Source organism: Vidua macroura, chromosome 8 (assembly GCF_024509145.1).
Source record: "Vidua macroura isolate BioBank_ID:100142 chromosome 8, ASM2450914v1, whole genome shotgun sequence".
Lineage (NCBI taxonomy): Eukaryota > Metazoa > Chordata > Aves > Passeriformes > Viduidae > Vidua > Vidua macroura.
The window spans coordinates 16,391,223-16,403,620 of NC_071578.1; the positions used below are offsets into that span (position 1 = coordinate 16,391,223).

General features: G+C 36.1%; 1 protein-coding gene across 1 annotated transcript in view; it reads left to right on the forward strand.

Moving 5' to 3' along the window:
* PLCE1 (phospholipase C epsilon 1) overlaps positions 1-12,398 on the forward strand; it is a 112,021-nt gene that overhangs the window by 29,463 nt on the left and 70,160 nt on the right. Inside the window, exon 2 of the mRNA XM_053984320.1 lies at positions 9,710-10,001. Within this exon, the coding sequence (XP_053840295.1) occupies positions 9,710-10,001 (292 nt within the window). The remainder of the gene's footprint in view (positions 1-9,709; positions 10,002-12,398) is intronic.

A 12,398-nucleotide genomic window follows, 5' to 3' on the forward strand; every position in this document is an offset into this window, starting at 1 on the left:
GCAGTTTCTCTACTTGCAGGGATGCAGCATTACACTGTATAAAACCAGCATTAGCCAGTTCTATGATTTTTAACCCTTACCACTGGCTATCTTATAAATTTTAATACGAGAGACATGGGAATGGAACAGACTGTGTGCTTTCTGAATCAGTTATAAGTATACATATTAACAAAATATTTGTAAAGAACACTTGAGGCCAGAGTTCAGCATAAGCAGCTATAGTGACCTTTGACAAATAGATGAGATTGTAGAAAGATGAAGAGAAACCAAACATGTAAGGGGTGGTGAGGTATGGTCTTCAACAGCCATAATTCTTAGGTTTTTCTGTCTGGTTCTAAGATGATCATGTTGGCAGGAGATCTCTTAAATGTTTTTTTTCTGTACTGTATGTTACCCCTAAACCTTATTGTCAGTTTATAGTTCAGGAATATGCAACTAAGATCATCTTTCAAAGTTGTTTAAATAATCAGTTCACATGAGTGGGAATGCAGCTATTTTTAAATGTGTGAGTTCTGTGGAAGCCTTTCCTCAAATGGGAAGAGTACAGTTGATACTAAGGTACAAACCCATACAGATTTCTGCCTGTACCTGATGCGTGTCTGGGGGTTTTGTTTGTTTTTTAGAGAAAATCCAGACTTGCTATTGCTCCACATACAGAATAATAGGTTAAAAAAAGATGTGGGAAGGAGGCTGTTGGGTTCCTCTGCTTTGGGTGCTTGGCATTCACCTGTTTTGAATGCTCCCATCACACATCAGTATTTTGGAAATGAAGCATATGAACGTGATGCCTGTTTGAAACCTTCAGTGAACTAATTGAATTAATTTCTTTTTTACCTTTGAAGGAAGCAAGCTTTCAAGGATGTATTAAATAGAGTTTTCAGTGGCTTCTGTTAGAATTTCTTACCATTTCTTACTTTCATTTGGAAGATTCAGTGATCCATTGTAATAGTAGCATCCCATTACAGTTTGATGTACCAAAGAGCTTTCTCCTACGATGAAAGAAGGAATTTAAAATGAAAATATTCATCTCTCTTGAATTGAAATTGTTTCATCATGACACATTTAATATTCTAACATCTAAATGCTTTGAGTGAATTATTTCAGTCTTTCTAACAGTTTTAAGCCTAATTAACCTATTTTAGGTAATGTACATAGCTACACTAAAACTTCTGAATCAAAAATTCAACCTGCTAGTCATCTTCTTGTTTTATATACTTTCTATGACACACCTGTAAAGTTTTATATGAATGCACTTTTTTCATCAGTAAGGTGTATCAAAAATTATTATTAAAATATATTTTTGAAAAGTGGTTATGTGTGTGGTACATATACTTTTATGTTAAAAACATAGTAGGTCATTTTGAAAGCTGATAACCCAAGACATTCCAGTCCACATGATCAGGTGTTCAAAGACATGACCCACTTCAGACTAGTGAAATTATCAGCTTTTCAGTAAAAAAACCCCAAGGTGTGCATTAGTTAGGTGGAGATTACACAGATGTTTATTTAAAAGAGTAATTTAATTTATTTAGTTACTAAGGCAGAAAATTGTTCATAAATTATATTGTTGGTGAAAGCTTGGAAGAAGTAAATAAGCACTCAGGAAATACAAAGAATACTGGCTGCATGTAGAATTGACAAGGGTAGAACAGTAAACATATAAAAGTTATAAGTTGCGAAGTATTAGAAAAAGATAAAATATTTAAAACTTAAGTTAGCAAATGAACTTAATAACAAAATAATTAATAACTATATATTTTTTCACATACACATTTGTACCAACAGAGGTATAAGTAACTGACCTAACTGAAAGTTGATATTTTTGGCCTTTTCTAGCTAAGATTACAGAGGTTTCTCTCACTGGCAAAGGCACTGTTCACATTGCTGAAAAGTGATGTGAAGAGCTCCTGTTTTGTGTTCGGTGTCATCCTTTCATTTTCTCTGTAATCAACTTGAAATTTCAAGTGTTTATGAAAAAACTTCCAGATGACAATTAATGCATTTTATCAACCTCTGTTTAGTATCTTAAGCTGATTCTTCTTAGTAGTTATTTGAATCTAAAGTATAATACCTGCCATGAAAAGCAGGACTTTCTTGGGGTGGAGATACTGTTTTAAATCTGTATCCTAATTAGATCACACTGCTTTTTCCATCTTCTAAATCTGTGAAGTTTATCTTTCCTTTGGAAAGGGCTGTTTAATACTGTTACCTTAAAGAAATGGAAAATAAGTAAATAATAGCAAGTTTTTATCAAAAGTAAAAATGATGACTTGTTGGAAGTTTTGATCTGCTGTTAAAATTTCTGGTCATAAATCCAAATCTCAAATTAATTTTTTTTAAAAACTGCGTCATCATATCCTGATGATAACGAATGAAAAGAATTATCCGCTAAAGACACTTGTCAGATACCTGAACTGAATAGGGATGGCTAATAATATTTCTGAAGACTGTTGAACTGTATTTAAGGATTGCCTGTGCAAGATAGTTTCATCCTCATTAAATTCTGTTTCTGTTCTTAAAATTATGTCATCCTTAACAGGATGCAGTTCATAAGGAATATTGGCTGGTGAGGTAATGCACATTCTGTATTTGCAATCAAAGCTGTAGAAAGTTCACAGAAAATCACTTAATGAATATTAGTGTTTGGGCACATCTGTGCTTGATCACTCTCTTGGCAGCCTTCCAGCTGCCATTGACACTGATTTCCATGTTCCCAGGGTCAACTCATCTGTTTTCTGTGTGTCCTCTGCTGCTCTGGGCCACGTTGCCCATTTACAACTTATTGTGTAGAATATACTGTGAGTATTTTGTTGAATACTCAACAAAACTTGCTGTTGAGTAAGTGAGCATTGTTGCTCTGTAGCACGATACTGTTGTCTTGTGCTCTGTCCTGACATTCTATCTACATCTTCCTCATCCTTGAAGAGAGCACAAAAGTTGGAAACGTTTTTCAGAGCAGGTATTGCAAAAATATTGGCAAGACAGCTGCTGGAAGGGTATCCACAGTGTTTCTTCTGAATTGCTGGAACCTGAAGATCATTTGCAGAAAAGGAAAATATCTGGGTCTCCCACAGTGACTGCATCACTGGATGTTAGAAAAGCTGTGTGAGTATGCTGGAAAAAGCATTGACTCCTATGATGAAGAGATGCCTGAAGATCTTTATTTTTTTCCTGTGATGTGTTCTTTCCTTCAGATGTGTAAGGGAACTGGACAGGCTCCAACGCACGCACCTTCCTTGCGAGGTGAATGTGCCCTACCCCAGGGAGGGCAGCTTCTGTTTGAATTGGGAAATTTATTCCCACTATAAGGAGTAGGTGAAAGTATATGCTAGGCTGTATCTTGGGGTAATGTCCAGTCCTCCCACCTCTCCAGTTCCTGGGCAGTGAGAGCATAAAGTATGGTGTTTGCTTTTGCTCACTGTGCAATTGCAAATGATGCAGGGTGCTACTGCAGCAAACAAACCTTGCTGGTTTTGCATTCTCAAAGGATCTCGGCAGGCTACTACATTTAAGCACCATGTGAAAAAACATAGAAAGCAAGATATGAGCAAGTTAAGATATAGAGAACACTGTTAATCCCTGCCATTCTTTCAGATTTTGCTGAATTGCATATATTTCACTGTGAATATATGTTTCTAGCTCCAGCTTTCTTGCTGATGAGTTGTCAAAATAGCCCTTTACTGCTATTTCTTGAGCACAAATGCAAATCTGCACCAAATGGCTGTGTTTCAGCAAAACCTTCAGGTGGTGGTAGTTCTTGTTCTCCTGTTGGTAAAGCTGTGGGCAGGCCAGGTGGCAAGTGCCATTGCTGAATCTGCTGTTAGTCTGCTTGGCAGGGCAGTTGTTGGCTTGCAAAGCCATCTAAAGTGTGATGTTCAAATACATCTCCAAAAGCTGTTGAGTATGAAGAAAGGCATCATAATATGCAACTCTTTATTTGATTGCATTTTATTTTTTTTAATCTGGGATGGCTGTTTGTACTTTGAGAATGTTGCCTGTTAGCCAAAAAATGTTGGATCATGAGATGCTGGGAGAGGATATGTGAGTTTGATGCCAGCTTGCAAAACTGCCAGATAGTTGTTTTCATGTTTGCCACAGGGAGAAAGTGCAACAGAGTGTCAAAGCAAACAACAGATCAGAGAAGCTTGGGAGAGGTAGTTGTCCTGGTTTCAGGTAGGGTAGAGCTTTCTTCTTAGCAGCTGTTACAGTGCTGTTTTGGATTTGGAATGAGAATGGTGTTTCATCTTCTGCTGGACTGGACAGTCAAGAGTCTCTCACAAATTTCAGTGGTGCTACAATTTAGAAAAGCTTGCAGTTGACTATTTGTATTCACATCATCTGGAATAATAAGTTGGGAATGGAATTTAGTTGACCACAGGTTTTATCATAAACCTTGCCTTACTTGTTCTTGTAAATACCAGAACTCAGGAAGACACATAGTCAAAAATTTCATCAGCTGTCCGGATGTGTGCTTTGGTTACAGGCTGCTGAGTACCACCAAGAAGTCAATGTTCTAACAATCCAAATGTCTGGGTTTTGTACTCCAAACACTGAAAAACACTTAACCAAAATGTCCAGTTTCTTGAAAGGATTTCTGAAGACCTCACCTATTCGATTCCTGAAGTGAATAAGGCTTGCCAGTGAACAGAACTGAGAAACAGTCCTGACAGAGCAGACCTTTCAGCTGTTCACAGCATCCTTTGTCAAACACAGTAAAATCCCTTGGCTTTGAACAACCTGCACAACTGTTTGAGATCTGGGCTCTGGCGTGTCCTCTTGAGAATGTCATTTACACAGCAGGAAGAAAGACAAACATATACACTTTTTTAGGAATAACAAAAAATGCATTCAGTGTTTATTTCAGTTCTTATAATTGATACATAATTAGAAATTGTTACAAGACATTCATATGTTAGAAAGACCTTGAATGAAAGATTTGTACTTTAGCAATGATCTTGAAATGTCATGAACTAATCAGTGGAGGTATGATCATAACCTGAATGAGATAAAGCTGAGAAAATCCATTGTATTTCAGAAAATTAACTATCAGCATTACCTGTATTTACATTTTTTACTAGTATATGCTCTGAAGTGTTATTCTGGAGTACCATTTTGGAAGACATAAAACTGAAATATTGACCAATTTTGCATTAATGCCTCATTCACCCAAGTTCACCTTGCATATTAGTATTTTTCTGACAAAGGTGTTTTTTTTCCTAGCAGACTGTGCTTGTATTCCATGCTGTAGATATCAGAATTAAATGGTAGAATAAATACATGTAAAAGCAATTGGAATGGTCCTTGGTCGTGACTTCCAAGAGATCACTGTTAGCTTGATTTGACCAATTTTAGTAAAGGTTTTCTTCTGAAAAATCTGCAAGGCCAAAATGAAAAATCACCCACAGAATTTCCTCACTTTAATGTAATTTTTCTTGGAACAGAACAAAATTTGAAAAGAGCAGCATTTCCTGTGCTGATAATTGTGTTTAGGCTTCTGGGTTCTGTAAAACCTTTGCGTTTTCAAAGGAGATATTTAAATGATCTTCAGCACATACTGTCCTGAGAGTTATTACTTGTTAATATACCACTATGGCTTGCAGGCATTTAAAAATGCTTTAAAAGCGTGCAACAAATGAAGGCAGGCTGCTGTCAGCAGCCCTCCATCATAGAAGTGCTCTGTAGGTGAACAGCCAGGAAATCAGACCGAAATGTGTCATACCCACTGAACACACACACACACCTCCTACATTTCAGTATTTCATCTTGATCATTTCAGGGTATCTTGATATATGTGTTATATATATATATATATATATATATATATATATATATATATGAGTGTTTGGACAGATGCAGTGAAGTATTAAAACCTCATCCTGTTGTCTTATATTTTTACAGTGTAGTAGCAATAAGCATAATTTTTCATTACTATTCTTTGCAATTAAATTCTTGGGTACACGTATTCTTCTCCACATTTTCTGCTGCCTAATAACGGGACGTTTTTAGTTGGATCATAATTCCAGTTTCTGGCTTTCAAAAGCACAGCAGCAGCTAGATGTTTGGCAATATGATAACATGCCTCTAAGTTATAAGCTAAATTCCTGATGCAGAAAAAATATGAAAAGAAGAAAAAAAAAGACTACAGTAAGAGATACATGTAAGTTTAAGTAAGAAATCACAATTATTTTTAATGAACTGTTATATCTGATATTTCCAGTACAGCAGTACCCATGAAGTCCAGCTTCATTTTGGGGGAATATGTGTCATAAACTGGGCAGTAAATGGCTGTAAATGGTGTTAGGGTTTCCACCATTTCTACACAGTAAAGCTACAGTAATATTGTGGAGACAAGGACATATTACAATTTGCAATTCCGTGATGATTAAACAGAAAAAAAAAGATTGCAAGAGAAAACTAAGGAATAGTTTCAATGCTAGCATAAGTTGCTTGTTCTTACAGTTATTTTAAAAAATATTTTTAATATATTGGCAAAATATGTCTGTCATCACTGTAAGAAAGTTTTATTGCCTGAAGGTTATTAATAAGTTAACTTGCAGATACCATTTTAAGTTACTAGAAGCAAAACTGAGGGGCTTTTAAAAGTAAAGTTTTGATGATTTATTGCATACATTATTAAGAAGTGAATAATCTATCTTGTTTCCATGCATTTTCCAAATAGGGTCTTGGTTGTAAAGCTGCAAGGATGGAATTCTGTCTGAATTTAATCTTTATTTTAATGCTAATTTTAATTTTTGAGTTGGAGGACAATTTTCTCCTGTAGAAATCAGAAATATTATGTGTTGCAAATAATTTTTATTTTTCTTTTACTTACCATTAAAATCTCCTTAAAAAAGAGAAGTCAAAATCTATTGAAGCTGTAGTATACTTTTATCGGAATTCTGGTATATTAGTATATGGAGTTTCCTGTTTCATCTCATTTCTTATTTTAAAAGTGTTGTGTGCTCATTACAGAATGTTTAATATTGCAACACTTTCAGAATCAGATACTGTCCTGAGTTTCTTGTGAGTTACTGCTTTATATTCTGTAAGTGAGACATGGCAACACCAGAATGCAGATGGTTTTCAAATCTTTAATTTGATATGTAAAGCAAAAATGAGGCTTTGTTTCTTGATGGGTAGCTTTCAGTTTAGTGCTGCATCTTACTCTTTTTGGTTCACATTCTTTTTTAATTACATTAGTCATTCTTTGGTTGTGGCATGGATATGATGGGATCTGGATTCTGCCAGGTTGATCTGTAAACCCTGGCTTTGCATAAACTTCTTTGTCTCCCAGGCAAGATTAAGTTTCCCAATTGTCTGGTGCAATCTCTCTGAAAGGTGGTTTCCCCTGTCAGTTACCTGAGGGATTTGTTCCTATTCTGATTGTTTCAGTTCTTTTCAGGGCTGACAGGTATACACATTTTAAGTCTGAATTTTTTGTAACCTCATCTGTGTGCAGCAGAGGTAAGACTCTCAGAACTTTACCACATCAAAACAAACAGAATTTGAAAATGTTAAGTGATGTGCAAAGTCTTTGGAGACAGCTAGTGCCCCAAAGTCTACTTTACACAGAAGAGATTAACACCATTATTCTGTGTATAATCTCTCTGGCAAAACACTGTCGCCTATTTCTGTCAACAAATGGTTTCTTTGCTTTGGCAGCTGAAAGAAATTTTAGTTGTGTAGGCAACAGAACATGCCTTTATAAGTTGCAGAACCCAATTTTAAAAATATTTTGGATAGTAACTGCAGTTTTGAGAAGTTAAATTATATTCATTAACTAAATATTTTTTTAAAACAAGCTAAAAAGACTAATTATGTCTGCTGTGTGTAACACACTCATAGTCCAAAGGTTTACCGTTTCACAGTACACCTTTTGAAAAGGTGCTTGCAGACAGTTAGCTAAATAAAAGGTCCACACACATCCTGTCCAGGTAAGGCATGCTTTAAGAGCACGGTTTTTTTCTGAATTAAGGTGGTGATGTGTCTTTACTGACAGTCTAAAAGCCCATGAAACTTCCAGATAGCAAAGAAAAGAAGATAAAGATGCAGGTGTAATATTTCTAGAAACCTCAAACCAAACAAGTTTTGGAAAATCTGCAGGGAAAGGGGAAAAAAAGATAGATGCCACAGCATTTCATGCTGTAATGTAGTGCATGAGTAGTGTAGTGCATCATGGTGCATCACGGAAGCTATCTTTTAATGGGATTGAGTTATATATAACCATAGTCAACATGTGAAAGTTTCTTTTTTTATGTTAATAAATATGTCAGTGTTCTTTTTCAGATCATTGAATTACATGACTAGTTAATGAATTACTATATTTTTAATATAAAATTTTACTGCTTTCCCTTAAAATGGTTATTACAAAAATTAAATATAAGGTAACAAATATCTACTTAATATATTGGATTGTATTTAATTTTCTGCAATGTGTTTACATGGATGAAAGAGCCGCATCATTGTTCACCTCTTCTGTTAGTGGAGTGTCAGGTCCCTCATGGGGCAGGGAGTTGGATCCCTCCTCACTTACCTGTCAGGGTAAATGCCAGGCTCAGGGCAGGGGTGGATGGGTGTGAGATCCCTGTGCCGGGAGCCACTTCCCTCCCTGGATCTGGGGCTGGGCATGTGTGTGTCCCGTGGGCAGGGTGCGGGTGCCTCTGACATGTGGCATGCACAGGCTGTGCAAACAGGTTCTTATCATCTGGCTGAGCACATGTGTGCTTGCTTTGTAGGACTGGCTGCAGTTTCTGCCATGTTGATGGATAGCTGTATTTTGTTTAAATGTGGGAAAGGATGGCAACAAGGCATTAACTGAAAAAAAACTGTCATGAAGCCATCAGCTTCTTTCTTCTGCGCATCTAAGATTGGTGGGGAACAACCTCATGAAAATTGTCTCAGCACCTGTCCTGGTGACAGTTATAGTGACCTTTCCCTGTGTTAATCTGTAGTTTACACTTTGTAATTAAGAAGCACAGATCATTGAAACAAATTATTAATGTTAATCAGTAAGTCAGCGTACAAGAATGCAAAGAATCAAGTCTCCCCTTGTATGCTAAATGAAGAGATTTCTTCCAGATTCTTGCTTTGATCATTAGACTCTTTTAAATAAGCAAACATTACTTAGTTGCTAAGCCACAGACTGAAGTTCATTAGTGTGTTATCACAAATATTGGAAAAAGAGTACTAAACCAATATAAGACAGAGGACCTTTGCGTAGGCTGGAAGTAATGCAATAAACGTGACACCGGAACATTTTGAAAGAGGGTTCAGAGTGATTAAAACCATTTCTGTTTGCAAAACCCCGCCCACTCAGCAAGAAAAAGTGCCAACCCTGAGTTGATCTGATTTTTCTGCTACTGATATCTCTAAGGTTTTCTGGAAGTACATCAGATCTTATAGTATTATAAACAATTTTGTTCATATTCTGTATTTTAAATGTCGATGAGGTATATTGATGTGGGTTTTTTTTTAGTCTAATGGTTATATTTAGAATGCTTTTAAACATAAGTTGAATGCCAGAGTGACTTCTTACTTAAATATCCTGTTTGGGAGCCTAACTCAAAATCCTAACAAAACAGTTTTGGATAAGTAGATATTGCAGGTTATTGAACTTCACAAGAAGTCGTGGTCATTTGGAATTGTTTTATATTCAGTATGTTACCCTAAGCAAATGAACTAACAGTCCATGCTTTTGCATTCTCCACAGATCTTCAGTACAGTGACAGAAGAAGAGGAAGGAGCAGAAGATATTTTTGAATATATTCCTCATCTACTGAGAAAGCTCCCAACATCTGTTACAGACTGTATATACAAAGGAGGTGGTTTTTATGTAAAACCATGTGTAACAGGTGCTTACTGTCAATATCGTGCCACTTTACAGAGGACTGCACTCTCTAACTATATAACTGGTGCTTTACTAGAAGCAACTACATCATTAGGAGCAAGAAGTGGTCTTTTAAATATCTTTGGAGGATCAACTGGAAGAGCAATGCTTAAAGGTAATGAAGATTTTTTTAAATCTCTGACCACTTAAAGTATAGGATGAGTTGCAAAAGTATTAATACTATATAGTATTCTGTAGTTTATATACTCATCCATGAAGTTAACAGATAAAAAAGGTTTTAAAATACATTTTTTATGTTTTCAAATATTTTCCTTTGCAGTCATTGTGTATCATAATGAATAGCTATCTTAGTTTAATAAAGTAAAAATGCAGCTAAATTGAAAAGACTTGTATTACAAAACCTTTTCAGGTTTTTTTCTTGTTCAAATCTTTTCTGCCTGCATCCAAATTTAATGTCTAAGCCATTGTTTTTAGGGTGTTCCCATGTGTAGTATTTCTCATTTACCAAGTGCTCCTGCTCATGGACTGACTTGGTTGAGAACTAGAGAAAGGAGTGTATGCTCTACTTAGTTATTATTGTTGCCATTATACAGGTAGCTGTCAGCATAGCATTGTGTTGTGAAGCATGTACTCTTCTTACTGATTTATTTTTGGTCTTGTCCTGGGTCCATCATCTTTGTAGTACTGGAACATTTCAAATAACATGGGTACTGTCTGTATGGAAAGTGCCTGTTAGGAAATGGATGTTGTGTACTAAACTTCCATGCTGATAATCTTTGTATGTAATAATATCCTTAATGTGATTTAGTTTAGTCTGTTTTGGAAGCTAAACAAAGCTTTATTGGTAGAAATTCTGTGCTTTAAAATATGGTTTTGTACAGAACAGTAATTACATTATTGATTAATTTTTAATTAATGTCTAGAATATTTCATAAGTTACTTAAGCATTTGGAGATTTGTCATCGTCTGATAAACCATAACAAAAGGATGTAGTATCTCAGTCATAGCATGGTAGAAGTGATGCATGTGGATATTATGGCTTGCCCAAAATTTTACAGAAATATGACAAAATAAGTGCAAAATAAGTACAGTTCCTTAACTAATGCAGATACTGACATGATTTTTAACAAATAATGGTATAGTTTATGCTCATATGTGGCTGTCTTATTTTTATCCCAAAAAATGGCCCTTTCTTGTTTTAATTTGTTTCTCTAGGTGAATCAAAAGGCAGAGAGAGGCACTAAAGTATTCTAAGAATAACGGGTATAGATGGCAAACTTGTAGCATGTGAATGAATTTCAGTAGTACCTTGAGCAGCATTACTAAGCTTCACGTACTGTCATTGTCTGTGAGAAACAGATATGGACAGTATAGTGCCCAATTTTGGTAGGGTTTTCCATTTTATTTTGTTTGGTTTTTATTTGTTCTGGGGAGATGAGTGCTTTAGAAAAATAAACAGGGACAGTCCTGCAACAGTTTGGAAAACAAGATTAAAAGGACTCAGCCATGTGCTTCAGAGCTGAGTTCTGAAACTGAAGCAGCAGCAATAGTTAGCTCAGGCTCACCAAGCTGCTGATAGACTACATCTTTTTATGGAGCCTGAGCTAGTGAGTGCACTTGTGTGCTCTGTGTACTCCATGTACCAGCACACTTTGCACTACTTTGGGGGTATCTATGATGACAGTATTACGTGGTGTATGTTGTTGGATTCTGAGCTAAAGGATGTAAGACATTAAAAAAATGCCAAGAATTTGAACTCAGTTTGCAATTCCACTGCTAGCCTGTGTAGATAGTAGAGACTGGATTTACTGTAGTGGCCTAGGCAAGATTTACTGGGTTGGTCTCTGGTGAGGAAGAGGTGTGCTGCAGCTTCAGGATACTGAAATTTTCTGGATGTGGAAGCTTCCTGTTCATTTATATTGTGATAATGTATTATATCTGAGAAATTTAGAGTCCTCTCTAAAACATCCATAGAGAGTGTTACCTGGTGATGTACCAAGTCATTTGCATTAGCAAGGAACCCAACTGTATTCTGAATTCAGAGCTCTGGTCATGATTCATGGGTGTGCCTTTTGAGAAATTGTCCTGTCTTTGCAGACTGATGAGAAGGTTATTTTCATCTATCCAGCATCCTCTGTATGGCTGGATTTAACCTCAATAAGCTAACCTCATCTAAACCTGAGAAATTTTAATTCCCATCAATAAGTCTGTCGTCAAATGCGATGGAGGATTTCTCACAGGATACAGAATGTCATGGGAACGCTTCACTCAGTAGTTGGTTGGAGGCATTGAAAAGGGAATATATTGATCCTATTGTGGTTTAATAGCTGCTGTTGTTTAACCCTGGTAAGTAGCACCTTTCTTCCACTCAATCCCCTAGAATGAGATGGAAAGAAGAGTAACAGTGCAAAAATTCATTGAAGAATTCAATTGAAGAGAGTTTAATAGATAAAGTAAAAGCTGTGTGTGCAAGCAAAGCAAAATAAAGAGGTAATTCAAAATCTGCAGTCAGCAGGCAGGTGTTTAGCCCTTTCCATGAAAGTAGGGCTCT